The following is a 25,654-nucleotide window of genomic DNA, read 5'->3' as shown; positions in this document are numbered from 1 at the left end:
TTCATTGTCTTATATCCAAGATTAGACTAACAACAAGACTGTCCATCTTGCGGGAGCATATCAAGGAATGTAATAAATCAAATAATCAAGATGGAGAAATCAAGCTAAATCAAATAATTAGAAATATTCTCTCCATAAGTTTAGCCTTTCAAATATCTTGTAATTATTTGTATTCCTATAGTTTAGCCATTGCATTATTTAGATCAATGTCAACATTGTATATAAGCATGTATCTCATGAATACAATAACATATGCTTTCACAATTCAAATATATTTCTTATAAAAAATTAGCATATGTATTTTAGTTTTTTAAATTTACAATTCTAATTTTTTTTATTACATAGGCTCAACAAGCTTACGAGCTTCCCATACAAGCCTCGAGTTTGGCTCGGCTCAAGCTCGAAAAAGCTTGGCTCGTTTTGAGTTTTTTTTAATCGATTTGAGCTCGAACTCGGTTTGTTTGCACCCCTATGTACGTTTAGCACAGGCCTGTACTAAGCTATTAAGTAAGTAAAGATAAATCAATAGTATATTGTCGTCGAGATTATGAAATTGTAGTTCATTCGTGTAAACTACTCAAAAATGTTAACATATTGAAAGTTAACGCATGGTTTCTCTAATTGGGTAATCAAACAAGTTGAGCCAACAGTTTTGTTATTTTGTTGTTTGTTAGTCTAGATATAGGATTTAATTTATATTAATTCAAAAGTGCATGTTTAGTGAGATTTACTGAGTACGATGATGATTATGAAAAGTACATGTATAATCAAAGCTACATTAGTTTTTTATCTTACATGAACTGTTTGATTTGTTTTTCATAGTTTCAAAGTATATATCTTTTTTCCTTTGGTTTGAAGTTTTTTTGATTTTTAAAATTAATAATATACTTGTTTGTAATTCATTAAGTTTTACCAGGGTCCGTTCACTTGGAAGTAAACAACCTTTTCTTATGCTCGATTGCCTTTAATTGTAAGATTCATTGTAAACAGCTACTTTGTAAATCTCTACAGGAATATAAAGTGATTAGGCAAGTTCATTAGTTTACTTCAGATCAGATGGTCATGTTGCTTTTCTGTAATGGGATTGTTTGTTGAATTTTAAAGATCTAAAAAATTAGTTGATTTGTTGGGTACTAGACGATTGGTATTAACCATGCGATATACGCTTTAATTTGATCAGATACTTGGTGCACACTGGCTGGGCCACAATGGATTTTAGGGGCGAGCAACTTAACCGTCATAAACGATGAGTCAGTTTAATAAATTTTTGAAAACCACCAAATACGGGTCGGTTTTGGTTAAAGATAATTCCAAAATCACCATAACCGAACCAACCCATTTATTTAACCAACAATATGTTTGGGATTAACTTCCACCAACATATTTTTGGATTACATCATTTTGATGTTTTTGGTTCTACGTTTGTATAAAATTAAGTCGAATTTCATTGTTGGATTATATTGTGTTATTTTTTTTGTGAAAATTTGGTATTAATATTATGGATTATATACTTTATTGTATTATATCATGTCGATTTTTTGTAATACGTGGTACCAAACTTTCAGGCCCAGTTAAATTGTTTTGGTTATGGTTAACTGACCCATAACTGACTCACTATAACCTTCAAAACCGATTAACTGAAACCGTCATAACGGGTTGGTTATGGTTATGATTATCCATTAACCGACATATCGGTTATGGTTATGGGTATGGCTCAAATCCACCCCAAACCGACCTACACACCCTTAATGAATTCCATGAAAACCGGAGATAATTAAAGTTGGAAGCAAATTAAGGCTTGGTGTATTCATGAGGTTAATTTATTTAAGAGATCTTAAATTTGTGAAAACTTATGACTAGATTTAGAAAATATGGTTATGTTTTTACATCATCATAAGGACAGAGGGCCTAAGCTTAACTAGGCTCGAGTTTCGCTCGTTTAGAGTTATTTCAAGAGCTCGAGCTCGACTTGTGAATCTTTTTTTTAGCTCGAGCTTGGTATGAAAATGATTTAAAAAGTTTATGCATATATTGAAGTTGGTGTAACCATATTTCAAAATTTACTTTTCTATACGCAGATATGCTATATTATGTTAGAATTCAGTTCTATTTTTATTTTTTTGTGTTTGAGGAAAGCTTTGCAATTATGAGGTTATCGATGTTTTAGATTGTTTTGTAATCCTTTTTTTTCTTTCAAAATCTCGAAGAAGGTTCTTGCTTCAAGAATTTGCCACAAGTGTTATATGCAGAAATGGATTAAAATTTTACCCGTCTTAAAACCAAAACCGACTCTTTTATACATTGGCAAAAAAACATATTGGGGTGTCGCTCAAGAAATAACTTCAGCTCATATTCTTAGCTTTATACTATTAGTGCCTTTGTTTTGGATGACTACTATATATTATGATATTTGAATTATAGAATTCGATGTTTATTAATCAGAAGAATGATTCAGATGGAAAAATTAATATTGTATTGTTCGGAAATTGCTTTTGGTAATTGTTTACAAAATTACCTTTACACACCAAATGTTTATTTCTTCTCCTACATACATATATATATATATATATATATATATATATATATATTACATTTTCAAAATATAACAAATTATTAACTTTATAGTATATACCTTCTCCAAATTATAAAAACAAATATCTTGATGGGTCAATTCATGAGTCGTGAGATCTTGGTCCCCTAATTTGATAGATTGAAATGCATAACCCGCTCCAACTTTGTGTGCTAACAAGTATCATGACCATCTTCGGGACGACATAAAGTCGAACCAATTATAGTTCATTTCGTTTATTATTTTGATATTAGTTCCTATGTACACGCCGTAAAAAGCTGGCTCACCCTATATTTATGAGGTTTCACCGCCGGTGACCTATTCAACAGTTCTCACCTTCCATTACATTTTCCCGCAGGTGAGTCACCAAAGATTTTAGAACTTTAATCGCAACCAAAAATATTAGAACTTTTGCTTTTCGAACCAAAAATCTTTCATACCAACGGATTTCTCGTTTCCTCCCTACTCCAACTAGTTATAAATAATGCCATTCAAACCAAATGAGTGGATTTCTGTTTCTTTAATCATTTTATGCCCAGAATAATTATAAAGTTAGAAAAACTTGATTTGATTTGATTTTAAAACAAACAAATTTAAAGTCAGAAAAGAAAAGAGGGAACATGAAGACAAAATAAATATCCCAACTAGAAACCCTCAAAAAGAGCTGCCTTTGCCTGTTGCCGGTAAGGTAATACATCCATCCAAACCCCAACTGTATCCATTTATTCATCAAGCCCCCAAATTCTCCAATTTAGCTTCAATTCAGTGATAAATCTTATCTCAATTGTTCATTTTGTAGTTAATTTGTAACGGATATTCATCAATTTCATGTTTACGTCAATTCAGACCAACAATTTGATTTGTTTGTGACGGTTTCATCTGCTTTAGTTCGGTTGCTAAGGTGTATTTTGTGCTGCTATAATTGATGGTTGATTGTTTATTTATTTTTCTCATATGGTTTATTATGTTAGAGAATCATGCTAAGCTAAATTAGAGTTTGCTGATTGAAATGTATATTTGTTTAGGATTTAAAGACTGTTTAGATGTGCAGTTGTTGTAATAATAATTCATTTGGTTTTAGGGTTTGGGATAATAAGTTATTATCATTATGATTCTAGATCAGAATAATCAATTTGAGTTTAAATTGATATTATGATTATCATTTTGTGATTATCTACATCAAAATAGCGAATTTGGAAGAATCGTGTGATTATATAGACCTACATAATTAGTATGGAAGAGATTTAAATGTGATTATCTTGACCAAAATAAGCAATGGATTTATCGTCTAAATTGATATTATGATTATGATGTTGTTATTATCTACATCAAAGTAACAAATTTGGAAAAATCGTGTGATTATATAGACCTACATAATCAATTTGGAAGAGTCATGTGATTATGTTGATCAAGATAATTAATGGATTTGCAGTATAATTGATACTAAGATTATGATTTTGTGGCTATCAATCTGTTTGAGAAAAGTTAACTATGATTATGATTTTGTGATTATCAAGATCAAAATAATCAATTTGCAAGAATCATGCGATTATCTAGATCAAAATTATTAATGGTTTTGCCAATTTGAAATCTAAATTGGTGTATTTTTGCTAATGAAGTTGAATTATGTGAAGATGATGATGCGCAATGAGGGATCTTCAAGAAGAACAAACATTGATGATTCTGGAAGTTCAAGGTTACTACACGACATTGAAGAAATTAGCAAAGCCCTATACTTGCGTGAGGGCCCACCAACGACTTCAATGCCACATAAGTACATGAAAGACGATTTATTACTGAACAAAAAAAAGTCTTCTATTTGGAAATGGAAACCATTGAAAGCACTTACTCATATTAGAAATCATCGGTTAAGTTGTTCTTTCTTTCTACATATTCATTCCATAGAAGGGTTACCGCCAAACTTCAATGACCTTAACTTATGTGTTTATTGGAAAAGAAAAGACGAGGTTTTAAAAAGCCAATCTATACGTGTTAAAGAGGGTATTGCTTTATTTGACGAGACACTAATCCACCATTGTTCAGTATACATTAGTAAACATGATGCTAATGATGATGTGGCAAAGTATACACCAAAGCTCTCGTTACTCTACGCCTCTATAGTTGGAGCTCCTAGTTTAGATATTGGAAAACATTGGATTGATCTCACTAGATTGCTTCCAATCACTTTAACCGAATTGGAGGACGAGAAAAACCGTCATGGAAAATGGATAACGAGTTTTAAGCTTACGGGTAAGGCAAAAGGTGCTACAATAAATGTTAGTTTCGGGTTTTCTTTAATGGCGGATAATTTAATTAAACGTAATCTTGGAAAAGGGAAAAGTGGTATGTTTCAAAGGGTTGTCAGCATTCCGAGTAACTCGAGGCGTGGGACCCACGTGCCGAATGGATCTTTTGATATGAAAGGGCCATCAATTGGTCTTCTTTATGACTTACTTGATGATGCTAAAACAAGTTATTCAAAAGAGTCAAAGTCAATATCTAATGAGGTTTATGATGATGAGTTTACAGTAATTGATAAAGGTATTGAATTTGCTAAATCAGTTGAAGATTCTTGTGTTGAGACCATTAATGTGGCTGATCTTTTTGATGATGAGGTTTGTGATGATACTGAAACCGAAGTCATTTTTGATGATACTAGTCGAAAAGAGAAAGATACTTTCTACCCCGAAGAATCCAATGAAGAATTTGAATTGTTTTTGCAAAATCTCTCGATATCCGAAAACCCGGAATTGGATTTAAATTTTCAGGAAAATCAGTTTCTTGAAAACGACTATTATGAAGGGGGTAATATGATAAAATCACGTAGCTTAGATGACTTAACAAACACTGTTATCCATGATTTCATGAATTTGGTTGGTTTTGATAGTGAACCCGAGCTCGAGCCCGAATCTCCAAGGGAGCAGCTTTTGAAACAGTTTGAGAAGGAAAATTTAGCTTCAGGAAATTTTGTTTTTGATCTTGATGTTAATGAAGATCGAAATGACTGTTCTAACATTTTTGATTCATCGTTTTTATTTGAAAAGGCTGAAACTGAACGCGATCACCAGGCGGGTCCCTCATTGATTAGTAGAAGGAAAGCTAAAATGCTTGAGAATTTAGAAACTGAAACGTTAATGGAAAAATGGGGATTAAACGAGCGGAGCGTTTCAAAACTCTCCAAGAACCGATTCGGGTGCGTTTGGAAGCCCGGTTTATCTTTCACCCGAAACGACTCGTGAACTTCCTTCACTCGGAGACGGGGTGGGCCCGTTATTGAAAACCGAAAGTGGTGGGTTTTTAAGGTCAATGAATCCGTTATTATTTAAACGAGCTAAAAATGGTGAAAAGTTGGTTGTTCAAGTGTCTAATACTGTTGTGTTACCTCCTGCAATGGGTTCTGATGGTATGGGTATTTTGGTAAATTGGGCAAGTTTGGGGCCCGAAAAGATGCTTTCTCAAGTGACCCGTTTGATGCCGTTGGAGGTAATTACAGGAATGTCATTGCAGCAAGCGGCTTGGAAAGGTGAATCTCAGATGACATTTATGGAAAGGTTAGTCAATTTACTTAAACTATAGGTTTTAGTGAGAAATTATTTTATATAGTTGATACAACATCACTTTTATGCTTCAATCAGATGTGACAGTTGACCTGTTTACTTATGAACGGGTTGAATTGGGGTATGGTTTATTTTCAACAGTCGAATGGGTACATTAAAAAAAATAGCTTAATATGAAACATGTCAAGGTTGTCCAAGGTGTATTTTAATGCATAAACGTCTTATATCATTTTATTCAAATATTATATATTGTTGTTGAGATCATGTAACTTTTTTAATTGAATAGAAACACTATTTGTTTTTAAAACATTTGAGAAAGCATATTTTGGTCAACCCAAACCATACCAAAATTAGTTGTTTTGACCCAAACCTTATTAAAATATTATACAATTGTTGTTGAGATAATGCAACTTTTTTAATTGAACAGAAATACTATTTGTTTGTTAAAACATTTGATAAAAAATGTTTTTGTCAACTCGAACCATACCAAATTTAGTTGTTTTTGACCCAAACATCATTCAAATATTATATATTGTTTTTGAGGTAATGCAATTTTTCTAATTGAATAGAAACACTATTTGTTTATTAAAAATTTAAAACAGTTGAGGAAACATGCTTTGGTCAACTAGAACCATACCAAATTTAGTTGTTTGGACCCAAACATATTTTGGTCATTACACAACCCACCAAATCCCACCCCCTCCCAACCGCATGTTTTTTCTTTGAGAAGTAAAACATAGAAAAATAGTTGAAAAGGAATCAAGTTAGAACGGGTAGAAGCTAGGGGTGTGAATTTGACACAAAATTTGCTGGTTTGGGTTTGTTATGAACGGGTTTGGGTCAGTTTCGGGTTGTAACCTTTAACCCGTTTAGCTAAAAACGAGTCATGTTCAGGTCTACTCGGTGGGCTCACGGATTGACCTGTTTATCCCATTTAAAACTAAAAAGGAAATTGACATAAGATTTTATAATTAAGATGCAATTGTTTCATATAATTTTGTATTTTTCTTTTGTGAAAATGTAAATTTAAAGTATTAATATGCTTCAAATTATTGCACTCAGAATTGGTTTTATATTATAGAGTCATATCTGGGACATAAATGTTTACAAGAATTTAAATTTTTTGGACAAAAAGCGTTTGGGTCAACCCACACGAAACCTGCTGTTTTTCACCCGTTACCCAACCTACTCATCTAGCTCCAATTTAATTCCTTTACATCTTTACCAAACACAATATCTTGATCCTTTATAATATTTGTTACAGGGAGGATGTGTTGCTTCATGAATTAGAGACCATAGAAACACAAACAAGCGCTTGTTCAGACATTGATTCAGAATGTCTTTCATTAAACAACATCATTCTTTCAACGATCGACAAGATTCAATACCTTTTAATCGAAGGATTAAGAATCCAATCTGGCATATCAACTGTACAACCCCCCTCAACCATAAGCTCAACCTCTACGACCAACAATAACATCGAAGAAATATTAGAAATGTCAGTACCATTAGCCGACTATATCAATTCCTCAAGTTTTGATGTTCAGTCCGAGGTTACTGACTTGTCTTCCAAGAATCTTGGAACATCGTTTAATAACCGTTATGGGTATTTTGGTAATTTCATGTTAGCGTTGCAAATATTGCTTAGGGATCCGTTGCGTGACTATGAGCCCATCGGCATCCCAATGCTTGCTCTGCTTCAAGTTGAAAGAAGCATGAGTGTTGACCAGATGGTCAAAGTCAACGAAGTTTATGTAACGGGCTTGAAAGCTAACTTGCAGAAGAAGCAGCAGTCGGGTTCTCGTTGGTTGTTTTCTAGTGGGATGGCGGGTAAGACTAAAAAGCACCTGTTGACCAAGTCAACTGCGTTAGTGAGATCGTCTATACGGTCGATGAATAAAATGAAACATGATGAGATGCTGTGGAGTATATCGTCGTATATTCATGGTGAGGTAGATAAATGGAAAGAATTATCAGGGCTCAGCTTATATGTAAGAAACCCTGATATTGTATTTAAATGAATAATATCAAGTTCATGTGAATTATTCATTATAAATAATATCTTTGGATTTTGAGGACATATTGAGGTGTGTCTGTTTAAAATATGAATTCAATGAATTGTAACTGTTCAATGGTTGATTTTTTTATATTTATTTTTATTTAAAAAAAGAATTTATCTTTACATTATTTTGGTAATCCCCTTTTTCTGTTGTGGTAAGATTAATTTTCTTATGCGTATTTTTCTCTAATTCTCAATTCAACCACCTTTTTATTTTATTTTAATATAGCTAAGTGTGGAGAAGCTATTAATAATAAAAAAAAAAATCATAGAACCATCATTTTATTCATGTGAGTTCCAGATCGGGCTGTTTTCTTTAATATGCTTTTGTGTAATTTGTGATTGACAGAATTACAGAAGTTGTTCTTTATCTTTCATCCAAATTTCACTCGTGATCCCTTATCTTCAAAATTGATTTTTTTTGTCCTTCACGTTTCAAATCCAACAGCGTTTGTTTTTTTCGCCTAACTTAGTTAAAAATCTTCGTTAAGTCAGGTCACCAGCTACTCACATGAGGGCAATGCGGTCTTTTCAGGTCTCCTTCAAATTTCCCCCAATATATACCCACCCCTGACCGTTTAATAACTCATCTCCAACAATAATTAGGGTTCGAAAATCCAGAAACGTCCGATCATGGTTCTCTGCAAATGTGGAAAAATGGCAATCATCCTCACGTCGTGGATGGATAGCAATCCCGGTCGCCGTTTCTATGCGTGTCCTGACCAGGTAATTGACGATAATTAGGGTTCTTTACATTCTTTGTCTAAAATCTTGTTTTTATGTGAAAATCCAGAATTCAATATGTGGTTTCGTTGGTTGGTACGATCGAAAGTGTCAAAGATGTGCTGACATCATTCCTGGGTTGCTTAGAGTGAAGGACAATCTTGAACTTGGGAATGAAAGACTTGAAGGCAAACTGAAAGCAAGTGAATCCAATGCAAAGAAGCTGAAGAAGTTGCTGATTGTTAGTTGGATAGGGTTTATTTTGTATGTTCTTTTGGTGCAAAGTGCAGACAAGTAATGTTGTGGGTTTGGATGTTGATAGGTAGTCTTTTGGATCTGGGGTTGGTTTAAGTTGTCTTTTGGATGTTATCTTCTTTTGGGGTTGGTTTAAGGTTAACCTGTAGGTGCAAAGTGCACGTCTTTTGTATCTCCAAGCAACATGATGTACAGTTTGTATATTAATGAAAGTGCTAAAATGCACAAGTTTGTACCTGACCCTTATACTTTGTTAGCACAACCATTTGTCATACTCTGGTGCACAATTACAATACACAAACTCAAAAGTCAAACTTATTCAAGTCAAACTCTTTCACAAAGTCCTCTAGATTTAACACAACCTCAAACATAACCAAATCAACATAAACTTCATAATTCACATAACACAAGTTGTTTAGAATACATAACCAGTTAGAATACCTAATAAAGTTAAGTGTTCCCACAAAGTTCAAAATACACAAAATCATTAGAGGGTTCAAAGTACACAACCAAAATACATTACTGAAGCAGCATAACCAAATCAACATCTAATGAAGCAGGATCCCATTAAGCTGCCATTTTTCCTTTCTTTTTAAGTGGGCATGTGCAAGTCCTCACATTATGGCCAGTGCTCCCACACCTACTACATGCTCCAAAGGTGTTCTTCCTTGTCAATTTGCCAGTTGTTGGTACATCATCCTTTTCCACAACTGACCTCTTTCTTGCCTTCTTAGGTCTGCCTGCCATGGTGTGATGCTTGGGTGCTACAATGGTTGTAGGAGCTTCAAATTTTGTCCACAAAGTCATCCCATTTATTGGATTAATTTTAAAGGAATAAACCAACTTCCACCTATCTGTTGTGTGCACTGGGTGAACCCAACTTTCTAATGCCCCCACCCTTCCTCCATTAGCAGCCATGAATCAAAGTGCAGCCACAACATGTCTGCAGGGCATACCTGTACCAAATATAAGTCTTCATATAAACAAGACAACTTGATACAATTAATTCAAACCAAATATAATCAGCATACCTGTAATTTCCCAGCCCCTGCAACTACAAGTCCTCATTGCTAAATTCACAACATGTGGATCAGCAGGTTTTCCAATTACCTCATATAGATCCCCTCCATTCCACTACACACTGTATGATTTGCCTGTTTCTGGATTGCTTCAAACAGCTGTGTGACCTTAGGTGTTAGCAAGCCTTCACATTTATCAATAATCCCAAGCATAGTCACAATCCTCCTCATTAAATACTCCCTTACATACACAAGTGCAGATATGATGGGTTTGTCCCTGTCTTCCACAGTCTTGCCATTGTATACCTCACACATATTGTTAGTCATTACATTAGAAACTGCCAATCCTGTAAAAGGATTATACAAGATAATAAGCAGACAGTATAATAAGTATCAAAAGCATATCAAATAATGCTAAAGTCTTTAAATACTAACCAGAGTAGTGTGACCTGGACCAGGATTAAGGTGCTATTTTTGACAACCACAAGTGTGCTTCCTTGTTGAATTCCTTTAACTCATTCATTACAGTAAGAAACTCAGGTTTGATTGTTGAGGTAGCACATTCGTATAACATGTTTTTTAAAGCACACCTCTAAATCCTATAAACTTCATATTCTCATGGATGTGCCTAAGACAGTATCTGTGGTCAGCACATGGAAACAAAGTTTGAATGGCTTCAAGAAGCCCCTGTTCAACATAAAAAAAGGTTAAAAGATAACATAATGACAAATAGCAAATGAAACTTTAATTCCTTACTTTTTTCCTGTCACTCATGAAAGTAAACCTTGAATTGCTTCATATTTCCAGATTTTCTGCCATAAGCTCTAAGAACCAAGTCCATGAGCTAAAACTTTCTGGCTCCACAATTGCATAGTAGACAGGATAGATTCCATTGTTGCTATCAAGACCCACTGTAGTAAGCATCTGACCTGGAAAGGTGCCTATCATAAACGCAACATCTAGACCAAGCAAATCCCTGTTTAATTCTTTGAACACATGTTTTAAAGCAGCCAAACAAACATATATCCTTTTGAACTGTCTGGTTGTAGCTTCATGAGATGATGGTACTTCAACCCAAATCTTAATAGTGCTACCTGGATTTTTATCAAGCAACTCAGCAGTATAATCCCTAAGCAAAGAATCTTGTTCCTTGTAGTCCCCTTCAACTTTTTTTCTTTGCTTTCATCTTGGCCTTGTATTATTTCATCTTATGAACACCAACACCATACTTCCTTCTAAAGTGATCTTGAACTGCTTTAACAGGGATGTTAGGGTTTTCTTCAATATGTTCTAACATCTGTTCAGATAGAAAAGTAGATATGCAAGCATATATATTCCTTGATTGAATGCACGTGTGGTTGGTATTTAATGTCCTAACAACCCAACTTTGAGAATTTTTTACTATGGAAAGAAACAAGACCCATGGATATTGATAAACATGTGAATTTGTCCTTTTTCCCCTACCACCATCATTTAATTTGGGTCTTGTTCCTACTAGCCCCTTTCTCTTTGTGTTTTTGTTCCCACCAGCCCCTTTACTTTTTCCTTTTTCCTTATCAGCCCCTTTGCCTTTGTCTTTTTTGTATTTAGATTTCTATTGGCTAGCAACATGCACCCCATAGTTTGGCTTAGAACCAGTACAGACTGCCCTTACTCTTATGTGATCATCTTGTTTAATTTTAATTAACCTTATAGTTTCAACTGCATGTTTTCTAATCAACTTCTTAGCCTCTTCTTTTGTTCCAAATAGTTGGCCAAGATAAAAGTTTGCCAGGTTTTCATTCGATCTTCTTATACTGTGCAAAATGTGTTTCCTATTGCTAGTCTCATTCTCATCTGATTCTGACCCACTAAGAAACTTGTCATTGGTCATTGTCTATTACATCCTCACCCAAATCTAGTGGCTGGCTAGTTTCTAAATCATCCCCATCTTCAAAATCTGTATCAACATTCATTCTATAATCACTCATGTCCGCTTCAGGGTCTGTCATGTTATTCTCCTCAGCCACAATATAAGTATCATCATCATCCTTATTTCCACCAACGCCCTCATTGTCAACCCTATTCTCCTATATATCCTCTTTCTCATTCCCAAACGTACTTTTCTCACCAATGTCTAAATCCTCTTTATAATTCCCAAACCCACTAGAATGACCAATATCTATATCCTGATTGTCATTACCAAACCCACTAAAATGACCAACATCTATGTCCTCATTGTCAGTCCCACTAGATTGCCCAACATCATGTCCAGCCCCACTAGATTGCCTAGCATCCAGCCCAGCCCCACTAGATTGCCCAACATCTTCATTTAACTTTAAAGGCACAAAAGCAAATGGTCTAGGTTCATCAATCTCTTCAACAGTGATGGACTTAGACTTAGTTGGTGAGCTAAAAAATTCCTTTATATTTGTAATACCATGAGTGGTATAAACATGAATAGCTTATGCTCTTCCACATGTGTAGCTAACTCCAAACAATCTTTGTCACTACTTAGGTGTTCAAGGCCATCGTCAAGTTCTTTTCAGGATGCAAGAACTGGTAGTACATTGGCATTGTCCCATTGTAGCCTAACATATCTAACATCAGATCAAGCTCATGAATTGAAAACTTGTCTATGTCTATCAAGTCAAAAAATGTTACCTTACCTCCAACATAGGTACGGTTTGAAGGTGTTGTTAATCTACCACTAGTATGCAAGCACAAACTGAAATAATTAGGATATAAGCCTGCAAAAAAGGTTTTTTTTTTTAATTCGTCACCTAGGGTTACAAATTGTAGCGAAAGACGCAACATTACCATATAGATCATCGAGGTCAAATTCTTCGCTTGTGTCACCTATGAACCAGCCCGAATCACCCATCGGAGTTGATGATCGGTGTTTTGTCGCTAAACCCTAAATTATCGAATGGCGAGGATGAAGAAAAAGAATTACTGAACGGTCAGGGGGTTAGGGTGGGTATATATTAGGGAAATTTGAAGGAGACCTGAAAAGATCGTATTGCCCTCACGTAAGTAGCAGGTGACTTGACTTAACGAAGATTTTTAACGGAGTTAGACGAAAAGGACAAACGCGGTTGGATTTTGAAACGTAAAGGACAAAAAAATCAATTTTGAAGATAAGGGACCACGAATGAAATTTGGGTGAAAGATAAAGTACAATTTCTGTAATTCTGTCTTTGTGATTTGGCAAATGATTTGTGAGGAGAGAGTCATGGTTTGTAGATATTATTAGTGTTTTCAAGTGTGATACGAGCATATTTAAATCAAGAGAGAAGAAACGTAAGAATGGTTAGCTCAACTGATCGATACTTTCACTAACGGCTCAAGTCGTTTAAGTACACCTATCGCTAACAACCACTTACTAACCAATTACATGTGCTACATAAGTCCCTCAACTATTACAGAAATACAACTAAGGTCCCTCAACTATTACAGAAATACAACTAAGTCTCTTTGACTATTTGACCTGCAACAAAGTATGATTTTATATATGTTTTGGTCGTTTTATGTAAGTTACTTGAGGTCTACGTTATGTTATGACTTATATTCATGACGTTGTTCTTTGCTATCACTGGATAAATGACCGATCTTTATTCCTTTTGTTGGTTCTATGTATGTATAAGACAACATCACTTATACCATGTAAACATGTAATCCTATGTATTCATACATAATATATGTATTGTTTTTACATGGGTTCATTTCAGTGGTTCTTCCAAATTAGGTATCAAAATTACTATTTATGAGAAATAATAACACTTACAATGATAAACGTCACCAATGAACGTTAACATCCATATTAAACGATGTAGTTGCAATGTTTAACATTAAAAAGGTTCTTAATTAGGACATAATTTTTTGTATATTTTGGGCAGCCTTTATGTCTTACAAGTTGTTAAAAGTATGGACAAAATGCAATATTAAGTGTGAAAAATGAGTAAAGCGTGATTAGATGAAAAGGGTTGACATCTACGGCTAATCCTCTTTCTACCCTCCCACCATCGCATGCTTTTTTGTTTCTTTTGACAATAATATGCCGTGGCATTACTCTATTTATAAGATACTTTTGACAATAATGGCAATACACTGGACCTCGAGATTGTGCGAACCGCTTCCAAAGAAAAACGGAATTCCGTGTACTTGGGCTGCAATTGTGACAACTAATTTCATGGAATGCAAATTAGACTCGCAAAACTGCATTAAGGGGGGTTTTGGGAAATGGCAGAAAGATCATGTTCTGGCTAGACATTTGGCTCGACCCGGTACCACTCAAATACCGACTCCACTTTTGTTAGCAGTCGTTCGACACAAAGACTGTTTAGTAGATAACTGCTACAGGAGGCAATGTGGGAAATCACGTTCAAGAATGTCACACAATTCTTGGTAATGTTACTGTAACAAATGAAGAAGATAAACGGTTTTGGGGTGTATACTCGGATGGCTTGTTCACGGTTAGTTCAACCCGCAAGTTGCTGGAAATCAATTCGAGGTAAAAAACATTTATATGTATGAGGACTAATTGGCTACCAAAAAGGTATTCATTTGTTGCTATAGAACTATGTTGGAGAGGATTGCTACAAGGCTCTCCTAAGGAGGAACATCCAAGTCGGCTTGACAATATATATGCCCTTTCTGTTTGGATCACGAAGAAACTTTTGAGCATTTGCTAATTACGTGCTCCTTGGCGGACATGATATGGCAAGGTATTGCAAGGTGGTGCAAACTCCCACCTTTCTACTCTTTCTCAATGTCCGATGTCATGAAGTATCAAGATCATTTGGTTTGTAGTCCAACACAATAAAAGTTAATTCAAGCTATCTCCCGGGTCATAATTTGGAGTATTTGGAGAGCAAGAAATGAAAAGATCTTTAATGAAAACAAATTTAAGTAAAGTGGCTATGAAAGTCAAATTTCTATCTTTCCTATGGGGAGGGGGCAAGTTAAAAAAAAATTGGGGTTGATTGGGAGAAATAGTGCAAGTTTGATGTACTAGACTTAGGGCTGTAAGCCAATCGAACGTCCGACTGTCCGTTACGGAAGTTTGTTTATGTTCGTCCGCTTGATAAACGAACCAGACATAGACAAAAAAACATTTGTTCGGTAAGCTTAATGGACGAACACGGACAAAGGCGGCGTTCGCTCAATAGTGTTCGTGAACGTCCGGTAACGTCCGTCCGGTTACTTCCTGTAGCGGCCGTTTAATAGTGTTGTGTATGTTGAATTTAAGAATGAAGAATTTGAAGCTTGTTTCTCGTGAAATACTTGAAGTTTGTGGATTTTAAACACCAAAACATTATTTTAGTATGATTATATGTTTGGTTACTATGTTAAGTGTTAAGTATTTTTGGATATTATGTGATGTAATATTAGTGTTTATGTTAAGTATTTTGATATGTTTATGTTCGTTTGTTTGTCTATTAACGCTCGTTAGTGTTCATTGGTGTTTGTTTGTCCATCAGTGTCCGTTAGTATTCGGTTGTCCATTAGTGTCCGTTTACAATATTAACGAACGGACACGGATAAACTCAATTTCTTAATGACGGGCACGGATATTCGTTCGGTAGGGTGTTCGTGAAACGTCAATTTGTCCGACAATAGCTTAATGAACGAACACAAACAATGTTTTCGTTCGATTCAGTTCAGTCCGCTTACAGCCCTAAGTCTAGACTTATGATTTTATGTTTCATTGTACCTTGTAAATGTATTGTCGTGACTAGGTTTTGCTAGTTTCCCTTTTGAATATAATACCACCTTTCAAAAAGAAAACCAAAATAACAATAAGTTAAAGTTGCCGCAACCACCGCCTAACTACCACCGCTATCAGTACCTAACCACCACCATTGTTACCACCACCACGTAGCTCTTGTAATTTTTTGTTTTGTTTTAAATTTGAGATTTTGTATTTATCTTTACTCCAATTAAAATTTTATTAGATATGCTATTTGTACATTTTGTAATTTGTTATTTCCAAAATCTATGAGTTATTTTTATTTTTCAAGATATTCAATAAATAAAATATTGATTTTTATAAAATTTAAAATTACTGACAGATTATTAGATTATTATTGAATATGAGTTGGCAAGGCTTTACAGAGATCGTCCGTAATCATTCAGTAACCAGATGCAGGTAAGAATTCATTAGATTAAATACCTAAGTATGGCGCTGCAAAAGTTTTAGCTAATTCGCCAGTAAATTCTCCGTAAATTTTGTCATGAGTTTGTCGGAAACCAGCTTAATTTAAAGACTTCACAATAGAGTGCCGAGGGTACTGGTCGTCAATGATACTCATTTGTTTGTAGTGCTAATACACTAATAACTCTTTTAATTTAAAAGCAAAATTATGGAATAGAAAGATATTTGTATAATGATTTTAACTAAACTTTATTATTATAAATATTAAGTCCGACGCCGGCAAGCTTCTCTCCGTACGTTTCTCTTTCCAGTCTTCTCTCTCTGCAAGCTTCTCTCCGTACATGTCAACAACGGTAACCCGACACCGGCAACCAGGTAACTCTCCGAGGACACCGACTCTTTTGCTCTCATCACAGTTCTCCTCTGAGGACGCCAGTAACTCTCCGACGCCGGCAACCAGGTAAGTTCTCTGACGGTAACCTAGAACTCTCCGTATGTCCAACCAGGTAAGCTTCTCCCCAACTCTTTTGTCCTCATCACAGCTCTCCCCAAACTCCCGTCACGCCGGAAATCGGTCGTCTTTTGGTCAAGCTGCTAGCTTCAACCTACCGGGAGCTCGATTTCCGGCCACTGTTAGCTGCTACCTTCCCTCAGTTTCTGGTCGACCGTTTTCGGCCACCAACACGCCACCGTTATTCGGCCACTGAGGAGTTTCCGGTCACTGCTAGCTTTAACACACCGCACACTCTTTTTTAAAGCCAATTAACTATGTTAAGTAAATACTTTCTAAATTTAAAGCTTAAATAGTATTTTTGTTTGATAGAATTTTAATAAAATTTATCCAATTTGATTAAAATAAAATCCCAATATTATTTATTAACACATATTACTACTTAGGGGGTCGTTTTTGTTTTTTGGGTGTGGCGTTTGGTGTGTGACCTACATTTTTTGTGGCTATTTCTTGGCATTGTGTGATTAGCGACAATCTTAGACCATAGAAGCCATGATTATTACTTAAGACCATGTCCGGAATGGAGGGGTGTAGGTAAGAAAAAAGGTAGGGGACATACATTACGTTTGGTTTCCTAGAATGTAGGAACTCTAAGTAGTAAGTTGTTGGAGTTGGTAGATGTGCTTAAACGGCGTAGGGTTCAGATAGCATGCCTTCAGGAGACTAGATGGAAAGGGCATAAAGGGGCCGAGTGTAATGGATACAAATTGTTGTACTCTAGGTCTGATGGGGCTAAAAAAGAGATATTTGGGATTGCTTAGACGCTATGGTAAGGTCCATACCTAGGGATGAGAGGATATGCATAGGAGGTGATTTTAATGACCATATCGGTAAGGATAGCAATGGTTTCCAAGCTGTCCATGGGGGTTTTGGGTTTGGTGATAGGAATGAATTTGGCACAGATCTCCTGGACTTTTCAGTGGCCCATGACCTAGGTATTTTAAACTCGTTCTTTAAGAATAAAGAATCACATTTGATTACCTTTATCAGTGGGGGACGAAACACACAGATCGACTACATATTGACGAGGCAAGGAGACCGATGTTGGTGGAGGGATTGTAAGGTGATACCGGGGGAGACGGTTGTGGCTCAACATCGATTGCTGGTAACAGATATAGACTTCTCTACATAAGTTGACTGAGCGAGAGAGAAAAAGTACACCTAGGATTCAATGGGGAAATCTAAAGGACGACAAGCTATCACTATTTACGGATAAGCTTATATCGATTACCTTGGTTAGAGAAGAAGAGGACTCATGCCAGATGTGGGAAGCAATGGCGACAAAGATTACCCAAGTAGCGAAGGACACTCTCGGGGTTACGACTGGAAAGACGGAGAGGCATAAAGGAGAGGTGGTGGTGGAATAAGGTCGTCCAAGAAAAGATAAGGGACAAACAAGTAAGTTTTAGGGAGCTTATGAGGTGCACGAATGAGGAAGAGCGACTGGGATTGAAGGAGTCATACAAAAAGGCTAAAAGGGAGGCGAAGAAGGCAGTGTCGGAGGCAAAGAACACTGCCTATAAACGGATGTATGAACAGTTAAAAACACAAGAGGGGGAACATGATATGTTCAAGATTGCCAAAGAAAGGGAGCGTAGAAAGAAAGACCTAGGGGCCGTGAAGTTTATAACGAGTGAGGATGGGCAGGTACTAGTTAAAGAGCAGGACATCAGATTAAGATGGAAAACCTATTTTCAGAACCTTTTCAACAGCGAGAGGGCCTACCAAGAATAAAACGACAAAACACGCTTACGACGACAGCAACGGAATAATTGCTTCTGCCGACGTATTACGCAGGAAGAGGTGAGGAACGCACTAAGGAGGATGGGAAGGGCTAAGGTAGTTGGCCCAGATAACATACCTATCGAGGTGTGGAAGTTCCTAGGGGAGTAAGGAGTTTTGTGGTTAACTACTCTATTCAATAGTATCTTCAAGTCCGGTAAGATGCCAGATCAATGGAGGAGCAGCGTCGCAGTACCTATTTATAAGAACAAAGGAGACGCCCAATGTTGTGGGAATTACAGAGGCATCAAGCTACTAAGTCATACTATGAAGCTATGGGAAAGAGTTATAGAGACTAGAATTATATGGGAAACCCAGGTTACAGTGAACCAGTTTGGTTTCATGCCGGGGTGGTTCACTACTGAGGCAATACACCTTCTAAGAAGACTCATGGAAAAGTATAGGGAGAAGAAGTGTGATCTACATATGGTATTCATTGACCTAGAAAAGGCATACGACAATGTGCCACGTAGACTGCTTTGGGATAGCCTTGAGGGCAGAGGGGTCCCATGGAAATATATAGAGATGATTATGGATATGTATGCCAACACTACAACAAGGGTGCGTGCGCCCTTGGGGGATACTGACTTATTCCCGGTGGAGGTAGGCCTTCATCAGGGCTCAGCACTAAGCCTGTTCCTTTTCGCAATAATCTTGGACGAGTTGTCAAAGTCAATTCAGGAGACAGTCCCTTGGTACATGATGTTCGCAGATGTTATTGTCTTAGTGGCTGAGACAAAACAAGATCTGAACATGAGGTTAGAGGAGTGGCGAGCAGCTTTAGAAAATAAAGGTTTAAGGATTAGTCGCTCAAAGACCGAGTATCTCCATTGTAACTTTGGCGGGATAAACGATGCTAAGGAGATCCATATCACCATCGAAGATCAAGTGGTTCCGCGGGTAACGAAGTTCAAATATCTAGGATCGTTTGTCCAGAGTGACGAGGAAATAGATAGTGACGTGGCCCACCATGTCCAAGTTGAATGGAGTAAATGGAGGGCAGCCACAGGAGTTTTGTGCGATAAGAGATTCCCAAACAGGCTAAAGGGTAATTTTTATAGGGTCGCGGTTAGACCGACGACGTTATATGGAACAGACTGCTGGGCCATCAAGAAGTCACATGCGCGTAAGCTAGAGGTAGCAGAAATGAGAATGCTAAGGTGGATGTGTGGGCACACACGATTGGACCGAATAAGAAATGATGTTTTTCGAGAGAGATTAGGGGTTGCTAACATTTCAGATAAGATAAGAGAAGGGAGATTGAGATGGTTTGGACATGTGAAGAGAAGAGAGACGACGGCTCCTGTCCGATCTGTAGAAACTATTAGTATAGAGGGGAGGAGGGATGGAGGACGTCCCAAATTAACTTGGGCCGAGAGGATTAAGCATGATTTGCTAGATTTGCACCTCTTCGAGGATATGGTTGAGGATAGAAATTCTTGGAGAAATAGGATTAAGGCTAAGAACTTTTAGGAGAAACGTAGGGTTTTTTTATTATAATTATATCATAGGGGGCGTTTCCTTACCTTATCTCGAGTGTAAAATGATATATTACTATAATACCATATCCTCAAATTAGTATTTATAGCACATATTTAGTATTCATTAATAATATCACTATTATTATTGATATATTTACATGTTTAGTACAACTATTATTACTATAACAAATATTTAGTGTTCATTACTAATATCACTATTATTACTATAACACATATTTAGTACTGATCTACTCATTATAATATCACTATTATTGACTATTATTGATCTATTCATTGTTAATATCACTATTATTATTGATCCCATGCATATGGTTTTCGAGCCCGGGGTCTCTCTAGAAGCAACCTTTCTATCCTTTGCGACGGAGGTACGGTTTGCCAACATTCCACCCTCTCCAGACCCTGCTAACAGATTTACTATTGGTGGGATTTATACCGGGTATAGTTGTTTTTTCTTATTATAAATGCTAATGAACAAATATAATGATTTAGAAATGATTCTTTCTAAAACTGGAAAATGTATCATTTATTGCGTCCGTGAGCATAGGTGATGAGGATTGTATGAATAATATTCTAGCATGGTTATAAAATTACAACATGCTTAGCAAATGAAAATTTTAAAGTACATCCACTTTTAATCATATTACTATTTAATAAAAGTACATGATTAACTGCTTAAGTAGCATAGTGGATATATAACTATATAAACATCTTGATATACATATCCACATAAAATATATACATCTTGATATACATATCCACATAAAATATATATAAAATAATTAGTGTGCTTGGATATGAACTAGGATTGATATTCTAGATATAATTTTACAACCCCAACTTGATCATAAGAAAAAAGAGCAACCAAACTAAAAACTTTCTTCTTACAACAGTGAAAAACATAGTACACCAAATTTACATTGGCATCAACGTAATAATACAAGTTATCAGAAGTTAGAAGGGCGTTGGTGGTTATGGACACCTTCATAGGTCGTGATTACATATCGTGCATCCTCTACATCTCTTTCAACTCTTTTCTTCACTGAACATCCTTCTGCTGAACAACGATAATAATTCCTATAACATAACACAAACCATGTTATATTTCTTATTACTGATTTAGAATATCCGAACACATCTTATTGCTATTGTAAAATGACATGATTGACCTTGTTACCTTGGGTTTGGGCTGTTCTTCACCATCTTCTTTCCATATTTCCTCCACTTGAAACCATCATCTAGGATTTCTACTTGTGATTTGGTTTTGAAGGCAACTTTCTCTTTTGTAGCCTTTTTGGGCTGCACACTTCCACTGGCACCTGATAACATACAAAACCTCTTCTTAGTCAATCTTCATCATGCCACTTGCATGGACATATATACCGACAGTAATCATAGTATTTATGTGGTTAAATTCCTCTAAGGTGTTATATATTATTAATCACCTGTATATAAAAATACAATAAGTATGTTATCACTAATATACATCTTGAATATAATTGATTAAAAAGGTAGTGTTTAGATCGATATACATCTTAGATCGTTATTGTAATGAGTTTTCTTACGGTTATAGTTGCCTTGAAGATTGCTGCTACTGCTGCCATTGGACTGACTTCCATCATCAATGGCGGGTGGTGACGCATAAACTGAATTAGAATCCGGATATTCGGGAACAATGGATGCTTGATCTTCATAATTTAACCAATCATCTATAGCCAAAAAGTTATCGAAAAACTCGAAATTGGGCTGATTTGGAACACCATAATAATCCATATGAGGTGAACCTACTGACTTATAATTGTAGGATATAGACATTGGATTATATGCATCCATTTTGAGTTTTGATTTTCAGATTTGTGTTCTATATCATATAGTATCCTGATAGTGAAGCTTTCCATGTGGCCTTCCTATGACCATCTTTGAAGCTTCCTATTATGTCGTGTTTAATGGTGGCAATAGTAGCTGCTATTTAAAAAGTTTGAAAGTTAATTATGGACCCATGAAAAGGTGAAAATAAATTCTTGATGTTACATTTGGATATTAATTTTGAGAGATATTCAAGTAGGAAAGTGTGTAGGAAACTGACATGTTCATAGAGCTTACGTTTGTGTAGAGTATTGTCGATGACGTGTGTTAGTAAGTAAACTCTTATTGGTGGTTGAGGGATATTAAAATAGTTTTACAAATACTAAAGCAATTAAAGCATGGTTACCAGAAAAGTTATATAATTTTAATAGTAACTAGTGGTAGTATTCAAGCTCCAAAATGCGGCATGGACTTGAAGAAAACTTGACCAATATCGATTTGGTTTGTTACGGTAACCGATGATATGCCAAAAAAATTATATCAAAACATGTTCTAAATTGTTAATTAAAATTTATCTGATTAAATTTTTAATAAAACAATATAATCTAAAAAAACATAGAAGAAAAAAAGCCAAAAAAAAGAGCAATAAAGGAACAAAAATGGAAAATAATTTTGAGCAGAAAAACAAAATAAACTGCACTAATAATACTATATATAGTTTAAATATTGGAAATAAACTGATATAAGAATTATATATTTACAAAGACAAAATAATTTCAAATTATTTGACTGCTTAGAGATATAATTAAACTTATTGCGTTATGATTTCAGATTAGTACAAACTTATCAGTAGAAATAAAAGAATAAAAAGGTTGTTGCTTTAGAAACATGTTTATATAAATTTCAAATTATAGATATGAAAAGTAATAGGATTGACTTTGAAAAGTCAAGAGTGAGCACGACAAAGGAAGACTTGTAACTTGTGAGTAGACTTTGTGTGAATTTTGTGGCCTGAAATCGTGCTTTAGAACCGACCCTTTTGCAACGCCAACCCCAAATCATCATTTATATTTTGGGTGGGGGTATTATCTTGTCTTATTTAATTAATAAAAAATATTTATTCATCAATATTTTGTTACAAATTTGACAAGACTATTTCTGTTCCAATGTAAAACGACTTTTGTTTGTGAAAACAAAGATCGTGTTTTTTCTTTCACGTGTAAACACGAAAGCATGAAACAAAAGAGTGTGTTAACCAAGGGTTTTAAGGCACACCGTCCGGTCATTGAATAATTCATAAGGTCGATGGAAACAATAATGATTGGTTTTGATTAAAAACTAAGGAAGCGTTTGGTATGCAGAAATGACAGAGGTGATGGAATGATTCATTGCGTGAGAATGAAAAAAGTGGTGTTTGGTTGCTCAATAGAATGAAATCAACCATAACACATGGAATCATATTTCATCAAAATCATTCCTTCTCACCCCCCCTTTTTTTCATTCCATTCATCCTTCACCCTACTTTCTTATCAACACCACCACTTAACAACAACCACCACCACAACCATCGCCACCACCACCTGGCCGCCACCACCAACACTGCTGCGGTCACCACCCCCACCTTACCACCAGCGCTACAACCGCCACCGCCGCCGCTGCCACTATCGCTACCACCACCTTACAACCAGCGTTACCACTGCCACCACCACCTTACCACCAGCGCCACCACCAACATCGCCACCGCCCCTGCCACTTTACAACCAGCGTTACCACCACCTCCGCCGCCGCTACCATCGTTGCGGTAACCACCATAACCATTGCCTCTGCTTGGCCATCACTGCCACAACTGTCACTGCCTGACCGCCAACACCGTTGCCGCTACCCGAACATCGTCATTACTACCAATGCTACTACCGCTTGACCACCACCACCACCACCACCACCACAACCATCGCCCCTACCGCCTGACCACCGCCACCACCACCACCGTTGCCACCACCACAACCATTTTCGTCACTGGAGCTACCACCACCACCTTAGCCAATGTAGTTTTTTTATTTTGGTAAAAGAAAGTTATTTTGAGACAGGAGTGTTTTTATTATTTCTATTCATTCCTACAATTTTTTTGGATACCAAGCAACCTTAGTAATAAGTCATTTCACTCATATAGGTTAACCAAATAATATAAAGGAACGGTAATGATATATTTCATTCCTTTGTCCATTTCATTCCTTCTCCCATTTCATTCCCCCTTAATTCTATTACCTCCAACCAAGCATACCCTAATGAAAAGAAGAGAAAAGGAAAGGGTATTAACCATTTATGTGTTCCCGAGTAGAGAGGAATAGAAAAGAAAGTTATAGTTTTACCATTATACCCTTTTGCTTAAATTAAATAATAATTACATGTAACTGCATTCATTAGCTAGAGTTTGAAATAAACCCAATTGTTTAATCTTCAACTGTGAGTTAACTAGAAAACCAAAATCCAAAATCCAAAGTAAATTAGCATCATTAACAATCCAAAGATCCATGACGAAATTGTAAAATACCCAACAAACAAATAGTCATTAATGTATGAAGTTACTAAAAAAAAGGAAAAACTTTAACAAATAAGCCATCCTAAACTCGTTTAGTTACTGGAATCCATCATATCTCTAAGCAAGCCCAACCGTATCAGAGGAGGACAACTAAATAGCGCTTGTGCATCTGCTTGGTTGGCCACCAAGTACCTTAAAGCCCTCCTTATTTCATGGGATTCCAAACCCATTGGTTCCAATGCATTGTAAATTTCCTTTCCTGTGTACTCGCGATGATAAACTCTATCTAGTATTTTATTTCCTTCTAAAATAGAATTAGCCACACTACCAACGTTATTCGTAACCATAGAGGCGAAATCTTCATTTTCTTGTTCAGCTTTTCTTTTTTCTAGGCTTGCATTTCTTTACACTTGATGACTGCTTAGCTAGAGAAGATGTAGGATGTACCACTTGAATATCATCATTATTATCAAATTGGCTTTCAAGTATTACATCATTTGCAGCACAGAAATCATCCACTTCTGGAAAAGTTTCTAAGTAAATATTGTCATTCTTTAGTAATCGTGCATTTCTCTCTTTAGCAGTTTCAGCTTGTGCACTGGATACCCTGTCCTTTGCAAAAATTTCTAGCATTTCATTAAAGTTTGAGACTTTCTTCGTATTCAACACTTCAGACTCAGGGTTCGACTATCCAACCAAATCAAGATAATTATTTTTATAAACGATAATCAAAGTAATAATGTATATGATTAAAGTAGGGGTGGATTTTTAACCACACCCGAACACTTCATGCTCAATTGGTAACCTATTTCGCCCCACCCAGAAAACCATATAAATAACCAGAAGAAACCCCTTAAATTAAAGATTACCTGTATTAATTTATCCCAGACTTCATCCTTTGCTTCATTAATAGAGTAGTTGAATTCCATGAGAATCACGAAACAAATCATACCATTTAGAGAAATGTTCTTTCAACGTTTTTAATCGGTTCTTCAAATGTTTTTTTGACAAATTCATTTGAAACTTTATGCTCAACTCCTTAACTATATTATCGTATGAATTTGAGGTAAAATTTCCATTAACCCTATTATCGTTATCCTTTTGTGTCATCATAGCTTGTATGAATGCGTTATCCATATTTTCTGTCCACTTTAGTGTTTCCTTCTTTACTATTGCTTCGTGTTTTCACATTATGACTT

At 35.9% G+C, this 25,654-nt stretch overlaps 2 protein-coding genes across 2 annotated transcripts; one reads left to right on the top strand and one right to left on the bottom strand.

Annotated features, from left to right (window-relative positions):
• Positions 1-4,203: 4,203 nt before the first annotated feature.
• LOC143570815 (protein PLASTID MOVEMENT IMPAIRED 1-RELATED 2-like) lies at positions 4,204-8,147 on the top strand. Its single transcript, XM_077056364.1, is given in 3 exon segments — positions 4,204-5,730; positions 5,732-6,120; positions 7,391-8,147. Coding segments are annotated over 3 exon segments (2,673 nt in total).
• A 12,829-nt stretch (positions 8,148-20,976) lies between these two features.
• On the bottom strand, positions 20,977-21,961 carry LOC143570806 (putative WRKY transcription factor 51). Its single transcript, XM_077056357.1, has 3 exons — positions 21,676-21,961; positions 21,288-21,429; positions 20,977-21,187 (listed from the first exon to the last, which is right to left on the bottom strand). Exons 1-3 carry the CDS (start codon positions 21,941-21,943, stop codon positions 21,058-21,060), a joined length of 540 nt encoding a protein of 179 aa, XP_076912472.1. The 5' UTR covers positions 21,944-21,961; the 3' UTR covers positions 20,977-21,057.
• Positions 21,962-25,654: the final 3,693 nt, after the last annotated feature.

This window comes from Bidens hawaiensis, unplaced genomic scaffold, assembly GCF_021521415.1.
Source record: "Bidens hawaiensis isolate Kalapana, Puna unplaced genomic scaffold, B.hawaiensis_p1.1 tig00001299_1, whole genome shotgun sequence".
NCBI classification, from domain to species: Eukaryota; Viridiplantae; Streptophyta; class Magnoliopsida; order Asterales; family Asteraceae; genus Bidens; species Bidens hawaiensis.
This window is presented reverse-complemented; position numbering and strand designations above follow the sequence as displayed.

What these genes read in the sequence shown, in the direction of transcription:
- LOC143570806 (XM_077056357.1), bottom strand. Translation starts at nt 21,943, where the DNA reads ATGGATGCATATAATCCAATGTCTATATCCTACAATTATAAGTCAGTA. An exon ending in TCTTCAAGGCAACTATAACC is followed by an intron (nt 21,430 to 21,675) that starts GTAAGAAAACTC and finishes GTATGTTATCAG; the next exon opens with GTGCCAGTGGAAGTGTGCAG. An exon ending in AAGAACAGCCCAAACCCAAG is followed by an intron (nt 21,188 to 21,287) that starts GTAACAAGGTCA and finishes GTTATGTTATAG; the next exon opens with GAATTATTATCGTTGTTCAG.